General features: G+C 37.3%; 1 protein-coding gene across 1 annotated transcript in view; it reads left to right on the top strand.

Moving 5' to 3' along the window:
- LOC107572671 (leucine-rich repeat and fibronectin type-III domain-containing protein 5-like) overlaps window positions 1-17,816 on the top strand; it is a 73,172-nt gene that overhangs the window by 46,502 nt on the left and 8,854 nt on the right. Inside the window, exon 2 of the mRNA XM_016259102.1 lies at window positions 12,184-13,591. Coding sequence (XP_016114588.1) covers window positions 12,204-13,591 — 1,388 coding nt within the window. The 5' untranslated portion in view covers window positions 12,184-12,203. The remainder of the gene's footprint in view (window positions 1-12,183; window positions 13,592-17,816) is intronic.

The following is a 17,816-nucleotide window of genomic DNA, read 5'->3' as shown; positions in this document are numbered from 1 at the left end:
TAGTTTCTCTCTCTCTCTCTGTCTCCCTACCGTTAAGTAACTTGTGCATTGTGTTACTTACTTGTTTTTTACATATCCGGCCGAACTACAAACTTTCCAGTGATGTCTGTGAGAAAGATATATTCACTCGACAAGCTCGCGCATCTGCGAGTACGAGTACAGGAGACCAGTATCGGGCCCGATACCGATACCAGTATCGGTGCATCCCTAGTAATTATACAATAATATAATATTTTGTATATGTAACGTATAGTTTTATTTTACATTACAAAAATTTTATCATTTTATTAATTTCAACAAATTTACCATCAATACAGATGCTGCATATCTAGTCTTTGGATGCAAAGTGATCTTCAGCGTCTCCCGCAACACTGTCATTGCAGGGCTCGCAAAATCGCTAGCCTGACGTCCCGGGGCTATTGTTTTTTCCAGTCGGGCTACCAAAATGTTTCACCACCGTGCCCGACAGGCTATCTTGAACAGTGATATAAAATTCCTTCCTTGCTTTGCGTTGTTCACTAGCTTTGTAGGGGTAAAACGGATCGTAGTTGATCGTTTGCACGTGTCTCTAAGTCTTGCTGATTTAAACATTCAAGTGTTTTAAACAGTGTTGCCAACTTAAGTAGCTAAAGCCAGTTTGAAAAGTTGCTAAATGTTGCCAGATGATGTCATACGCTAATTAGCATATTCATGACGTCATTGCGTCTGTTGCCTTTTACATTTGTTTGTCTCTCTGTGCTCACCAGTGTTGGGGGTAACTCATAACAAGTAATGCGAGTTACGTAATCAGATTACTTTTTTCGAGTAACTAGTAAAGTAACGCATTACTTTTTTAATTTACAAGAAAATATCTGAATTACTTTTTCAAAAAAGTAATGCCAGTTACTTTGTTTTCCCATTTCTGACAGCTCTTTTGTCCCCATATTGGGAGAAATCGGGAGTACAGAGGCGTTTAGTGCGCTGTGTGAACATGATGTTACTGTAGTTCTAGACTAAATGTGAATGTGCATTAATTCATCCCACTCACAAAAAACAGATTTAGTATTCATCAAAATTAATTAAAACAGTGAAATGCAAACTCAGAATATGACGCAAACCTGCAATAATTAAAAATGTTAAATAACACAAATGTGTCTAATTCCATTTTATTAGCCAATATCTTTGCTGCTGACCTTTGATGATCCAGTTCAACCATACTAATAAGCAAAAATGACTTTAGATAAACTAACAATTGTGCTTTGTTTTTTATTGCTGAAGAGTGTTTCTTCTCCTGCGTTCTACTGTACAGATGTGAATTTACTTTTGCTTCAGCCTGAGGTTTATTCATTACACTTTTTGGTGTGAAAGGGTTTTTATATTTGCTATAAATAGAACTTATATTAAAAACAATCAAGCCCTGCTTATACTTAAAAAGTAACGCGAAAGTAACGCAAAAGTAATATAACGCATTACTTTCCATAAAAAGTAACTAAGTAACGTAATTAGTTACTTTTTTAGGGAGTAACGCAATATTGTAATGCATTACTTTTAAAAGTAACTTTCCCCAACACTGGTGCTCACATACTGTATTTTAATGCAGCCAAATTCTCAATACAACTGTTTTCATTTATATATATTACTGTTTCTGTTGTCAGACAACAGAATGAATATGAAATAGTGACTGAAATGCGGCCCTTTAAGACTACATAACCAGCTCTCCCTTCCAAGACGTTAATCTATCTGCTTTATATTTGAGCCATCGTCTGATGAAATGAAACGCACATAAGAAAAGACAAGACACAGACAATTCCTGTGCTGTGATTTCGGCTATATTTGCATGTAAAATTAGAGAAGCAACATAATATCTATTTTAACTGAAGGCGCTGCTCCTCTCAGCCGCTTGCTGAACAGAGCAGACGCAGAGAGAGAGGTGTGTGCGCGCTGACCTTGCGACGTTGCGTCAGTACCAGCAATCACAGAGACTCGCTAAGGTTTGTCCAAGTCGCTAGATTTGTCGCTAGTCGCTTTTTTGGAAAAAAAAGTCGCCAAGGGGTCTGAAAAGTCGCTAAATCTAAATTGGCAACACTGGTTTTAAACCATTCGGAGCTGCGCACACTCATTCAAAGCGAGCACAGAGAGCCACGTTTCAGACAATGTGCGTACACAGAATTGATTCCTCTTTTGTTTATCCTTGCATATGAATGAACACATACACACAAAATTATCTCAAAATAACTGTCTCTGCAAGTATTCTCGTAAACACAGTCGGTTATGTCTTAAGTGAACGTAAACAGCGGTGAAAGAAATCTCAAGTGCATCATTATATTGGATCCGTGCATTCGGTCTTAATGGGGCAGCAGCCTATAAACACCTGCTGGTCCATAAGCGCCACCTGCTGTCAGAGAGTAACATTTGCGTCTCATTGCGTCTGATTTTAAATGGAAAAAGCACAGCCAAAGCTTTAGTTTGTTTATATGAAGAGATTTATTTGATTTGTATTATTTAATTATTTGATTTGGAAGTTGTTTTAAAATTTCAAGTTAGTTTTATTATTTGACATATTTCAATTTCACAAAGAAATGTGCAGCATTTTGTTGAAGAAATAATAAAAGGACACCTTTTCATTCATAATTTGTCTTAAATCTCATTTTGTTAAAAATAAAAATTGTGAGAAAATTGTATTGTGAGATCAGTATTGTGAATCGCATCGCATCCAGAGTTGAGTGAATTGTTGCATCCATATATGCTACTAGTTTGTGCTGTGGTATCAAAGTCGTATTCTGTTATTTAAATAAAGAACTGCAAATTGACCCGATCCTGTTACTCAAAATCTGATATGATAATGCAATATGATCCGAGCCGTGGGTTTTGTGATCCGTTGTACCCCTACTCTCTTGACTTGTCAGCAGTGAAGTCCAGCCGATGTCTTTTTTTTTGTTTGTATTATTTGGGCTACTTAAATTAATTTTGGGCTACTAAAATGTGAAGAATATCTGCCTGAAGGGCTACCAGCGATTTAGGAATTTTGCGAGCCCTGCATTGATATGACTGCGATAAGTGCGTGCTTCTGACACTGAAATCAACCACACACTCATCCCTTTTTTACTCACAATTTGTACAGTGTCCCAACTTTTTTGGAATTGGGTTTGTATATGGCAAACCCCCGTTGAAATGAATACACAAGACTGCTTATTTAATTTAACCCGTTTCATGTCCATTACTATCGGCGTGTCCTCAGAGCGATTACATATGCTGTAAACTGTGTTTGCTCCAGCTGTATAAACAGATGCTAAATGCTGCTGCTAATATGCTTAATAGGCTATTCGCTCCTGCATACAATGCAAAAACTGCTAACATGACACTTAGTTTAAACTTGATTATGGTTGCTCATTTTTCAATTCAATTAGGCAGACCACGCAATACACACAGCAATATGGATTAGAAGAGCATTCACTTATCTTAGATGTTGATTTCGGTGTTCTGAAGCAAGCTGCAACTGCTATGGCAAGCACTAGTCATATATTTGAATGTTGAGCAGCGAGCTCATTGGCTACTGATACAGGAGAGAACCAGTTACAGGAGAGATTGCAGTTAGCTATTTAACATCCAGAAATTATGATTATTATTATTTATAATAATATCTAAACATTTGTAAAGTTTCCTATCTCAGGACTGAGGTGGATTCACACCCCTGCATAAAGAACCACAGAGGAGCTCTGTGGCGTACGTGTTATGGTTTAACCGAGCATCTCACTTTATTAAGGGCTGTGGTGGGGTGAAACATCCATACTCTCTCAGACATGCTTCATTAGCGTGTGTTTGTCTTGGGGCTGCTCTTCACAGGGAAGTACACGGCAATTGCTTCCTGTCAAAGTGACTGACAGCACTCTTCAGCTTCCTCATTACAGTAGATCGTTATGCTTTTCATAAGTGTTTGTTGTGCATACATCATCTGCTTGATATTCAGTGTGGTCACTTGTAATTTAGAATAATACAAAGTGGCTTCTTGTTTGGTATGTTTAAACAGACTAGAGAGGGTTTTAATAGGATCAGTGATATTTTTACATCAGTATGTGTTTGGATCAGAAGCTTGCATTTTGGGAGGGATTGCTGATGTTGTTTCATTAGATTGAAGATTATGTAAGATTGTATGTATGCCGGATCCCATGCATGGTTTATTTACAAGTGCAGATTAATACACATCTTCAAATAATGTTCAAGCTTACTATATCTATATTCTTAGAATTCTATATTGTTAGCTCTATGTTTCATGTAAAATTCTTGTACATAATAGACATTTGATTTTCATTTAGATTTTTGTGTAAGCATGTTTTAACATTTGGCAGTCTGATAGAATGAGTCAAGAAAGACATGCATCACATCTGATATTAGCACTGATTCATCCATTACACTGGTGCATTGTGGGATGCAGTATTCCACACAGTTGCAAATGTAATGGATCACCTGGGTATTCTATGCATACAGAATGTGAATACTGTGCACAGTATGCATATTGAAGGAATATGCAGCATGGTAGTATTCTGTTTATAAGCCAGAAATCAATTCCAAAATAAAAGTAATCAGTCTATACAAGATACGGCGCCATGGCTGCATCCACAATCACATAATATCTGAGTAGGCACTTCCTTTGAGTCAGTAATTGGTTTGTGACCGACTGACCATTAAAAGGTATGTTCTATATATAATGAATGTTTATAGTATGAATGTAATCTGGATGTACTACATCTTTTATAGTGTTCATAGTGTCAGTCAGTTGTGTCACTTCACTGCCATTCACAAATCCTCTTCTGTGGCCTCATAGAATAGTAAAGTGTCCATCAGATGCACACTTCAGAATCTGACTGGAAATAGTAGGTAATCCAGGTGCTTTTCACCTACTCTTTTATGAAGACTGTAGCTGTGTCCCAAATGATGCACTATACATTATGCACTTATACACTGTGTACTTAGGCACTATGCACCCGGCCGTGTAGTGTTTAAGGTTATTTTGTCATTCAGCATCGGAGTCTGATAGACCCTCCCCCTTCGCTACGTAATTAAAGCAGCGACAGTTGAGTGCATAAAGAGTCCAACATTCCACACTTTGTTTTTGTTTTGTTTTTTTTCTTTCAGTTATTTAAGTGCTTCATCCAGGCACTTTTTTCTTGTTGGAATTTTCAATGTGAACACACTACTCACACTATTTATACTAAAAAAACGGCATATAGAATAGTGCATAAGTATGTGAATTGGGACACACCTTGTGAATTCAGACATATTACTATTTTCACATACTGTTTCTCACCTACTATTTATTAGGGAAGTATGAAGTTTTTGGATACAAAAATGATGTCTGTAAATGCAGCTAAGAACCCTCCTCATAGACATTTAGGCCTACTGATTCAACAGTTGAAAACCACTGTTGTGTGGATGAATATGTGAGGTGAAAGAGTTATTGAAAAGTGAGTTAATTTGGGTCGTCCAAAAAGATGGATTGGACAAGTGTGCTTGGTAAAGTATGAAAAAAAGTTTTTAAATTGAAAGTAATTTAGGTGAAAGTTGTGAAGCACTCGTCAGAATGTATAAAATTAAAATGCTAAAGTCATGAATTCAAACTGGATTGGAAGAAGAACAAAGTATTCTTTTTTAGGCTGGTATATCAAAAACATTTATTTATTTTTTGAATATTTTTATCACTTAGATGCCCTTAATGAAGCATGAAATATGCAGAATAATTAGGCCTATTGTTCAGTAGTTTGTCTCTATTTAAGTTTGTAAAAAAAATGAGAAATGCAAATGTAGTAATTCTCAAATCTGCATTCGTAAGTGATAAAGAAAGGTGATGAAAGAAACAATTTGGGTGTTGTAAGCTTGGATAATAAATGAACATATTTGAGCTAGTCTGCGGTGTTCTTTACGAATATTTGTCACAACTTAACGTGTTTAATCATTGTCCGTGATAAGGTTGTCATTTTCACAGCTAATGCCGGAAAAAATGGCGGAATTGTGAGGTGAAGTAAACAGCGGCTTGGATAATTGCTGTACTGGGAATTATCTGGGCAAGTACCTTCCCAATCTGCTTTAGATTCCCATACAATCTGTGATACTCTAGTTTAGGTTTTTAGACCATATAAGAAAAATATTCTTAAATATAAGTATGGGACTGTGTCCTATTAATTCATAAAGCAGTGTAAAAAGTAGTTTTTGTACACTGATCCTTGCATAACCATGTGGCTTGAACACATTATTCAGTTCATCTTGAGACAAAACATAACGCACATCTGCTGTGCTCTTATGCTTTACTGCACTGGTGAAGAGTCAGGGCTCGTGAATCAGATCCACTGTCATGAATCACACTCTACATACTATTCCCTGTTGTTCATATGCACAACACATCAGTCTCCATTTCGAATCATATTTCTCTGTCTCTCTCTTTCAGTTTAGGTTTTTAGACCATATAAGAAAAATATTCTTAAATATAAGTATGGGACTGTGTCCTATTAATTCATAAAGCAGTGTAAAAAGTAGTTTTTGTACACTGATCCTTGCATAACCATGTGGCTTGAACACATTATTCAGTTCATCTTGAGACAAAACATAACGCACATCTGCTGAGGCCTCTTATGCTTTACTGCACTGGTGAAGAGTCAGGGCTCGTGAATCAGATCCACTGGCATGAATCACACTCTACATACTATTCCCTGTTGTTCATATGCACAACACATCAGTCTCCATTTCGAATCATATTTCTCTGTCTCTCTCTTTCCTTTTTCCTTCCCTTTCTCTCTCGTTTGCTCAAATCTTGCTGCTCTGGTCTGTCCACAGGGTGGAATGAAAATCAATAGTGAAGACTTACAGTGCGGGAAAGAACATGATCTTTGCATTTGCTGTGTGACTGGGTGGCAGCATCAGGTTTGTGGTACTCTTGTGAGTATCCTGTGTGCTGAAGATAGTTTCACCGGATGAGTCTTTCATGTGAGAGGGAGTATTTATCTTGTCCAGCCATGTTCAAAAGTCATCTTTCCATCATCTTTTTCACTCGAGTCTTTCTCATTCATAATTTTAACATACACATGTTCAAATTTTGTGTGTCACGATTGGAATCCAGGCACAAGAACCAATGATGTCTAAGCCTGGTATGATGTCTTGATTTTGATGGAAAGGAAGATTTCCAAAGCTTTCATGTGACTTTGAGACTTTGAATGTAGTCATATGGACTTCTTTTACTGTAATTTTATTATGCTTTTTTGTTTTGGGCTGCAACAGCTCCTCATCACTATTCACTTTAATTGTATGGAATGACAGGAGGATAAATAAACGATAACAAATTGTCATATTTGAGATATATTATCCTATTAAGACCGTCACCACCAAGAAGATGACAGTCAATAAATGATCATGCTTCTTTGAGTAATTTCAGGTCTAATGCTCAGACAGTCTCTGATGTTACCTTCTCTTACCATTTAATGATGGCTGTTCTTAATGCAGTACTCTCTGTGAGTGCAGAGTTGTTAGACCCCGTATTGTATTACATACTCAAGTCAGCATAATTATATAATTAAATATAATACAGTTGCCCCCACTGGGTCAGGGTCTTGCAAAAGCCTTCCCTGTTCACGCACAGTCATTATGAAACAGCTCTTCTGTACACCCACACAGTTCTAATGGAGAGTGAAGGACTCTACAGTAGGAAAGAATGAGTCACACCTTCGAGAGAAGTGTGAGAAAGTGAGACAAGGAAGATGTTGAGTTAAAACCCTTGAAATCGAAGATGAAAAGAGCATATTGGGTTTTTAATGAATTAATGTAGTTCTTAATTTGCCACTAATAAACTGAAGTGTTAAAATAGTTCCTCTGGTGTGCATGACGTTTGTTAGCCAGGTGTTTTGCCTGAAATAAACCCACACTACTTTAGAGACTTCATCGATCTATTTTGAGCAGTGCTGCATCAGTGCATGTCATGTTATAAACTACTTTGGGCCTGTTTTTTTATAAATTCGTTTATAAATATGGGCAAGTGGTTGCATTTTTGGGCCTATTTCCAGTTGTGTATTTGGAATAGCTAGTGATTAGCTGCAATATCACAATAAAGTGTGACTAACCACTAATCACAGCTGTCAAATCTCCCCACCTGCTGTTCAAACCGCACTTTATATCATTGATTTTCAAACCAGGGAGCTGCAAGTGGTGCTAGGTTTTATATATATATATATAATTGTTTCAAGATTATTTTCAGGAATATATGGCCTCTTGGCCCATGGTTTCACAAGATCACAATGACATGGCAGATACTTTTTTCTTCATTCCGTGGTATATATACAATGCCAATCTCCATGCATACTCAAAATCACAAACACTTGACACATCAATACAGACATCACAAACAGAAACAAGATCCCCCAAATATTTCTTATGCAAATGCACATACAATAATACAAGAAATGCTTCTCATCTTCTATCACAGCAATATTTGATGTTAACTCACAATAATTACAGATTCTATCTGCCACTGGTGTATTACTCCATCTGCCTGTTTCTATAGCTAAATGATGACTTGATGTTATATACAGACTCAATATAGCTCTCTTGTACTAATAAAGATTTGCATTGTGCATATATATTTAAGTTATTATTTTCTATAACTGTTGTATACCATGCCTCGTGTGCTTTTTCTTTCAGTCAGTTAAGAATAGATGTGAATGTTCTTATATCACCTACACTTTGATCCTCCCAAGCATGAGAAAAACCATAAAAATACTGCAAAGCTCTAATACAAGTAACCCATGTTTTTCTACGTACTTCATCTGACTGAAAAAGCTTATAAAATTTTCTTGGATAACAATGATTAGACATAGACACTAATTTTATCCAATACATGATACATCTTTTCATATAAGAAGTGGACAATACAAATCTACCCAAATCACCCACAACTTCTACATTGCTCACACTTGTACTGATACACAGGAGTTTTTACAAAAAGATACCTGAACATTTTCAATACACTGCACTGGCTCAAAGCCCCATATCTCAGAACCATAATACAGTATAGGAACAACCGTGCGATCAAACAAATACAGAGATTGATTGCAGCTAATTTTATGTTTACGAACAAACCTTGCTAAAAATTGTTGGGTTTTCCACACTGAAATTTTTGGTGTAAACCACATACCCAGATATTTGTAACAACTCACCACTTCAGTCTGCTCACCAGTGAAATACTATTATTTTTATTCTTGCCTAAAAAAACCCTCTTCTAAAACCCATAACTTTTGTTTTACTCAAATTCACTCTCATACCATAAAGATTATGGAATTTTTCCAGCTGTTCAATCTGTTTCTGTAACCCTCCAATGGTACAGCCAAAATATTCTGTTAGACCATTGATTCCTTCCACACACATATAACATATAATAATACCATCTGGTCCAGGGGCTTTTCCACTACTCATTAACATAATAGTTTTAAAAAACCTCATTACGAGTAATATTGCTATCCAAAATTTCATCTTGATTAAAAAATGCAGCTTCAAGATTATTCACACAATCTGTGACAACATTCTCAAAATCAGCATCTATATTAAATTTTGAATCAGACAATAACTTTATAAAATAGTATAGCCAATTATCTTGCATGATATTATTAGACTGTATGTTAGACCTTCCATAGCTTTTAATTTTCTTACACAGCTGCTGTTTTCATGTTTTACTGTAGCATATTACCTAAAACTAGGGATGCACCGATGCCAATACTGGTCCCTTTCATTCTGCAGCAGTACAAATATGTGCACGCGTTGCGCGTGTTTTGCTTGCTTGAGTGTTTCTGCATTACATGAATGGCTTTGGAATATAAATCGCAGCACGTTTCAGATGAAAAAAACTATTTCTGAAAATATCACAGTTAGGAGATTTATAATGAGTGGTTCCCTGCATTATTACAGCAAAGAGCGTGATTACAGTACTAAGCCGCTGCAATGGAGCAGCTCTAATGCTATTAAATTAAAGATGATGTACCATAGAGCAAAAAATTAACAGTGAAAGTAACAAAAACTTGTAAAATACAATTTAATGGGCATAATTAAGTGTGAAAATAACCGAAGGATATACAGTCAAACCAAAAATTATTCAGAGACCAGATATAATTTTTGATATTGTTTTACTAGTGGGTGCAGGACACTATAGTTCATTTATGTAAGTGAGGATAGCAAAATAAAGTATACTGTGACAAATTATGCCCAAAAATTAATCATACAGTGGACTACCAGCAAAACTGATACAAATTTGGGACCAAAAATAATTCAGACCGAGTCTGGGGGAAAAAAATTGAAGTTCAGGTTTGCATGAACCTGGATGACAGTCTGCCCAGGAGAATACAGGCTGTCATTAAGGCTAAGGGTTGCCCGACTAAGTATTGATAGTTGTGTAAATACTGTCATACTAACAGGTGTCTGAATAATTTTTGGTTGATTGTAATCCATTACATACCTTTCTATCAAAGTTATCTAACATTATCAAGCTGAATTTGTTCTGACACAGTTTAACTCTGAGTTCTTGTCATATTTTATTACCATTTTCTAAACTATAGCGAATAAACTGTGATAATGTGAGAAATGTTGAAGGTGTCTGAATAAATTTTGGTTTGACTGTATCTATTCGATAAATGAAGTTAACCAACTAACATTATACATACTCTTTTTTCGTTTCTGTACCCAATATTTAAAAAATGTACAAATGCAATACAAATATCGGTACCGGTACTCTGTATCGGCAAGTACCAAAATTAAAGAATCGGTATTGGGCGAGTACTGGAAAAAGTGGTATCGGTGCATCCCTACCTAAAACATTCGAATTGTACTGTTTTTTTTCTTTCTATTACATAACTTTAAAAATTTTCGTCTCTCAAGAATGTAACTGTTCAAATTCCTCACATTACCTTTTCTTCTGAATTGATTTACAGCACTACATTTTGCACATTTCTGAATTAAACAATCTTCATCCCACCACTGTGGTTGTCTACATTTAAATAGACTTTTAAATCAGAAATATGTCTGCTTCATGTAAGTAGTCTGTCAAAATCTTAGCTGCTACATTAGTATCTTCTTCCACTGCAGTAAAAAAAAAAGCCACCTAAAAAGATAATCTTTGCAAAAACTGCCTCTCACCATTAGTTCCCCATTTAAATCTTACCCCAGGGTCTTACATAACTATCTTTCTTCATTGTAATCCTTGATTCAACACTATTTATCCTCATGGTGTATAATAACTGGAAGTGATCAGAAATATCCACATATACAATTTAAAAATCTTTAACATGTGCAAAGAGTTCACTGGATATAAGGAAATAATCAATCACACTACATGCAGCTGCTGACATAAATGTAAACTCTCCATCGATATATTTGCCAACTCTTCCATTTACAAAATGAGTATTTAAATAGCAACACATATCTAAAAGACAGCGACCAAATGTGTTAACAACCTTATCTTTTGATTTTCTATACCATTCAAAATAATAATTAGTATAATATCTACCACCTGCTATATATTCAGAATCATCACACTCAATGTAATCACATTCATTACAGCATTAAAATGCATTAGGTCTTTGGAAAATTAAATTCAATATCTGCTAGAACAAGTTGGAGAATATGTAAAGTTAATCATCACAGGGGACTGGACACTGTATATACATACATACATACATACATACATATATATATATATATTTTAACTACATTACAACTTTGAAAATATTGACTTAGAGTCTGAACAATCATACTCTTAATTAATGTGGCAAAAGAATGATCTGACAAAAATCGGGTTGCTTATTTTTAGTTTGTCACTTATTTTGGACTTGTTTTATCAGAGCAGGTTGCTTGTTTTTCTTTTGAGATCTGACAGCACTGATTTTGAGCCTGGGAATGTTATTGCTGTGTTACAAAACTGCTGATTTCTTACATCTGACATGGGGTTTTGTTTGTGCAAGATTAACTGTTTATCACAGTTCCTCAAATGACTGCGGGATAACCAATGACCTGCTGTTATCTCATGCATTCTGGCTGTGCTAAGCGCTGGTGTATGATAAACATCTACAAATGCAATTATGCTCTAACTAAATAAAGGCCTGATTTGCTTAAAATTGTAGTTCAAAGGTACAGTAGTATATTAATCACACCCTTTGTCTTTTTCCCCCCTCTTTTCCCTAGGTGTAAAAACCTGATTTACAATGGAAAAACTGCTTGTCTGCTTGTTGGTTATCGGAATGGCAGTGAAGGCCCAGATCTGTCCAAAGCGCTGCGTCTGTCAAGTTCTGTCCCCCAACCTCGCAACACTCTGTGCCAAAAAAGGGCTGCTCTTTGTTCCGCCCAACATAGACAGGCACACCGTGGAGCTCCGGCTCGCAGATAACTTTGTCACCAGCGTAAAACGGAAAGACTTGGCCAACATGACCAAGCTGGTGGATCTTACTTTGTCAAGGAATACAATAAGCTACATCACTCCACATGCGTTTGCGGACTTGGAGAACCTACGAGCCTTGCATCTAGACCACAACCGGTTGACGCGAATAGCCAACAATACCTTCAGTGGCATGTCTAAGCTGCATCACCTGATTCTGAACAACAACCAACTTACCCTCATCCACATGGGAACCTTTAATGACCTACTAGCCCTCGAAGAACTGGACTTATCCTACAACAACCTGGAGACCATCCCCTGGGAGACCATTCAAAAGATGACCAGCCTACACACTCTTAGTCTGGACCATAACCTGATCGAATACATTCCTGAGGGGACTTTTTCCCTCTTACAGAAGCTCAACCGCTTGGACGTGACCTCCAACAAGCTCCAGAAGCTTCCACCGGACCCGCTTTTCCAGCGGGCGCAGGTTCTGGCCACATCTGGTGTACTGAATCCCTCCTCTTTCGCTCTGAGCTTTGGAGGAAATCCTTTACACTGCAACTGTGAGCTGCTGTGGCTTCGGCGGCTCAATCGGGAGGATGACTTGGAGACCTGCGCCACACCCTTGCTCCTCTCTGGACGCTATTTCTGGTCCATCCCAGAGGAGGAGTTCCTCTGCGAGCCACCCCTCATCACCCGCCACTCTCACGAGATGAGGGTCCTGGAGGGCCAACGGGTAGCATTGAAGTGCAAAGCTAGGGGAGATCCGGAACCTGCCATTCACTGGATATCTCCCGATGGGAAGTTGGTTTCAAACACATCACGCACGCTGGTTTACAACAACGGAACTTTGGACATCCTGATAAGCACAGTAAAGGACACAGGCTCTTTCACATGCATTTCCTCGAATCCCGCCGGGGAGGCCCACCAAACCGTGGAGCTGGTCATCATCAAGCTTCCGCACATTAGCAACAGCACCAATAACATCCAAGAGCCTGACCCGGGCTCTTCTGACATCTCCACTTCGACAAGGGCAGGAGCAAACGGCAGCAACCACACTGGCGATGCCAAAACCATCTCTGATAAGAGGGTGGTTATGGCAGAAGCCACCTCATCCACAGCACTCATCAAATTTAACTTTCAGAGGAATATACCTGGAATACGCATGTTTCAGATTCAGTATAATGGAACCTATGATGACTCTCTTGTTTACAGGTGAGCAATAATTACTTTTTTACATTTATGCATTTACAAGACCCTTAAAGGAAGTTTACCCCTAAAGGTTGCATAATAGTACCTTAGAGTAGTAATATGTACCCTTAAGTTAGTCATATGTATGCTTATTGCACTTATTATGCACCCTTTAAGGGTAAAGAACGTACAAAGGTGTCCCTTTGAGGGTACTGGCCCAGTGACTAGCAGTTGTACCCCTAAAGGTGCAACTTTTGTAAATTTTCTGAGTGTACAAAAGAGGATTAAGAGCAATTTGTCAAAGAGCCAACAATATTCATAATATATAATACCAGGTTTATTAGACAACTACAGATTAGGAGGCAAGCTAGATGTTTAGCCATTTTCTGGAGTGGATTTTGAACAGTTATTGTTAGTCGTTATTTTTTTGTTGTTGCTGTTTCTTTGTTCATTTTGCTTGTTTGGCTTTGCTGACTGAAGTCCCACCACCATCATTTAGAGAAAAGTCAATAAGGAAAGTTAGCTTAACAAGGACAACTTATTCCTACTGTGAAATGACCAAGGAGTAAAATTTAGGATTGAACTGAATTAGAATGTGTTTACTATACAGTGAATTTAGCATTCCACACATGGTATGACATTGCTTTAGATCTATGAATGAAATGGCCACGCCTATTGAAACTTATTGACCCCTTCTCGAACGCTTCTCATTCAAGATTGAATTTCAGATGTTAACATTTCAGATTTACATTTTAGTACACAATTAATAGAATAGCAATGTGAAGTAAACACCATCAATACTTCATCCAATGAATCCATCAACATTTCACTAAATGTGTACAGTTCTGGACATAATTTTTATCACTGAAATAATACAACGCAAACATTTGGAAAATGGGCTGATATATCAGTATGTGGTTTGAAATGAGTTGTAGATTGTAATTTGTAGATTGAAATTTAAGAACCCATCTTACAATAGACTCTCAGACCAACCAGCAAGAGGAGAGCGAACGATTTGGTTTAAAAGGCAGTTGAAAAAACACAATCAGTCTAGATGCACGATTGAACTGACTTTTGCCATCTAAGTCAACAGCAAGGTGTTAAAGGGGCCAGTTGAGAAAAAGGACCTTATATTTTGTACATTAGCGCAAAAATCCATCACTAGTTTGTGTTGTTCTAATGGATAGATGGATCAATGCTGTGCTTTCTGTCCATGTGAAATGGTAGAATAGAAATCCATTTCTAATTTTCTCTTAAATGAATAATGCTGGTGTTTTTCGGTGTATTAGTTTTTGCAGCCTGGCTTTTAGACTGTGCAGTGCTTTTGTCTTTTTGTGGATGTGATTTGTCATATTGTAGCCCAGACTTTAATTTGCATTACATTTTTCTAACTATAACTTTATACTTTTGAAGTTGTTCAGTGTTTATACCAATAGTGTGACTTTGGGGCGGGACTGACCAATGACCAACTGACCAATGGCAGACCGGGCGAATGTTTGGAAAACTTGAGCACCGGAATATTTTATAACATAGTGCTATTTTGTCATTTGTTCTCTATTGCAGCTATTTCTGCTGAAAGATACAGCTTAAACCAGCCTAACCCGGTCTTACCTGGTCTGGTTTGATGGTTGAAAGAGGTTGTGGGCACTTGGGAGACTGAACACAGAACAAAATCCATGAACCTCTTTGATTAGGATTAGCAAGAGTGTCTACCTAGAGCGTATTAAAGTATAAAATTGAATAATCGCTATAGTTTATAGTGTTGATTATATTCAGAAACCATTATGTGTTAGTCAATCTGTTTTAGTGCTATCTCAAACAGTATTTCCTTTCACATACTCTGTACTCATTAATACATTCTCATAATTACGTGCTTTGCAGACTCGCTTGGGGGAATCAAAAAGAGATTCATTTTTTGGCTTACTTTATCTCAATGGGCTGCTGTAAATGAGCCACAGTCGGCTAATTACAATAACACACTGGCCATGAGCGTTCACGTTCAATGAGACACACTGCAGAAGCAAAGCCATTACCTCATCATTTGTGTACAGAGTTTGTGTGGGAAGCTCTTTTCACAAATGATGAGAATGAAGCCCACAGAAAGACTGCAGATACATCTCGACCTATTTTCTACTAGAGAAGCAGCTGACTGATACCCCATGTTGTTATCAAGTGCTCCCTTCTCAGTTAACACATTTAGTAACAGACCGGTCGCAGTGAAACACGGACTATAACCGAATTTTCGCCACAAAAACAAGGCAGGTGGAATTTGTTTCTGTGATAAAGCTGCAGAAAAGTGCCATGAACTTATAAAAGACAATCCCCTGTTAAAGTTGGGGTTAAGTGTCTTGCTCATGGGCACAATGATGATGGCTGTTATCTTGATTCTTTGAGTTCTAAAACCTTCTGACTATCACTCCTGAGCTTTAAGTCAATATGAGATGTCATTCACATCTTACACAATGTATTTCGGAGTTATACAGAATATTTGATGAGAAATTGATTGGATCTTGCAGTGGATGTTAAAGGATTAGTTTACTTTCAAATTAAAATTTCCTGATAATTTACTCACCCCCATGTCATCAAAGATGTTTATGTCTTTCTTTCTTCAGTCGAAGAGAAATTAAGGTTTTTGATGAAAACATTCCAGGATTATTCTCCTTATAGTGAACTTCAACGGCTACCAAACGGTTGACGGTCAAAATTACAGTTTCAGTGCAGCTTCAAAGCTTCTACACGATCCCAGACGAGGAATAAGGGTCTTATCTAGCGAAACGATCGGTCATTTTCTAAAAAAAAAAAATGTATGTTCTTTTTAACCTCAAACGCCCGTCTTGTCTAGCTCTGCATGATCTCTGTGCATTCCGGTTCATGACAGTTAGGGTGTGTCAAAAAACTCCCATCTCATTTTCTCCTTCAACTACAAAATCGTTCTAAATCGTCCTACATCGCTGTTTTACCGGTTGTTTTTTTTTTTTGTAAAGGGCTTTGACCTTCTTTGCATGTTCACTTTGTAAACTCTGGGTCGGTACTTCTGCAGCGATGTAGGACGATTTTGAAGTTGTTGGAGAAAATGAGATGGGAGTTTTTCGACCTACTTTAACTGTTTCGAACGGGACTGCACAGAGTATGCATGCGCTTTGCAGAGCTACACAAGATGAGCATTTGAGGTTAAAAAGTATATCATTTTTATTCTTTTTTAGAAAATGACAGAGCAGACACAAGCTTTGAGAATATGTTGCGGAGCAAAGCTGCACTGCAGGTAGAAATGGGTGAAATGCCATTAGAAGAAAGACGTATGCAATTAAAAATGGCTTACTGGGTATCTTTAAAAGGCCACAATAGTAAACTTTTTTGATTTCGATTTTTTGAAGAATGCTGGGAACATGAGAGAAAAAATATAAAAAGCATTGGTTGGATAGCAGAAGAAATGGCACAAACAATGGATTTAGTAAATAGGAAATATAGTGATGCTTATATTTGCACTCCCATCGTTGTTATTTAAAATGCCTGTAATAGATCTGTATCTATTAGAAGTGGAAAAATCAAATAGTGGTGCACTTAATGAAGTAAATCATTATATTGAATGGTTATACTATGACAATGTACAAATTTATACAGATGGATCAAAAGATCCAGAATCTAATAAGACAGGAATAGCAATAGTCATACCACAACAAGTAGTAATTATTGCAAAAAGAACACCGGACTACTTATCTGTATTTACTACAGAGTTGATTGCTATTGTTTTAGCTTTACATTGGTTGGAAGTAGTGCTGTGTTTGATACATTGATACGACGATGTATCGTCACAGAGATCTGATGATACAAGTATCGATACAGCTGGCCCTGTATAGATTATATACAAGATATAGACCACGCTTGAATACAAGAACACCGTTTAAAATGGAGTAGAAAAGTGCAAGGTTTCTAAAAAATAATGAATAGAGCATAATATATAGGCTACAACGAGGTTTGTTCTGGCCGCAGAGGAACACAACCGGGGTTGCCAGCCTGGCCCGAACGCGCTCCCCCCCCAGAGTGCTTCTCCCCGTGCTGGGGTAGAAACTATGCTGAAGGTGCGGGGTCGGGGTGGCGGAGGAATGCTGAAAGTTGAGAGAAAACGAAGGTAGGACGTACTTGGTTATTTATAGGAGTTTTCTCTTGTGCTGATTGGATAAATGGTGTAATCACTAATGATGAACTGGCCGGGTTAATTATCTGTGCGTGCTCCTCCCGAAATTTGTTT

The sequence above is a fragment of the Sinocyclocheilus grahami genome, unplaced genomic scaffold (assembly GCF_001515645.1).
Source record: "Sinocyclocheilus grahami isolate Dianchi unplaced genomic scaffold, SAMN03320097.WGS_v1.1 scaffold1790.1, whole genome shotgun sequence".
Lineage (NCBI taxonomy): Eukaryota > Metazoa > Chordata > Actinopteri > Cypriniformes > Cyprinidae > Sinocyclocheilus > Sinocyclocheilus grahami.
Note: the sequence above shows the minus strand (reverse complement) of the source record. Positions and strands in the feature narration are given on the sequence as shown.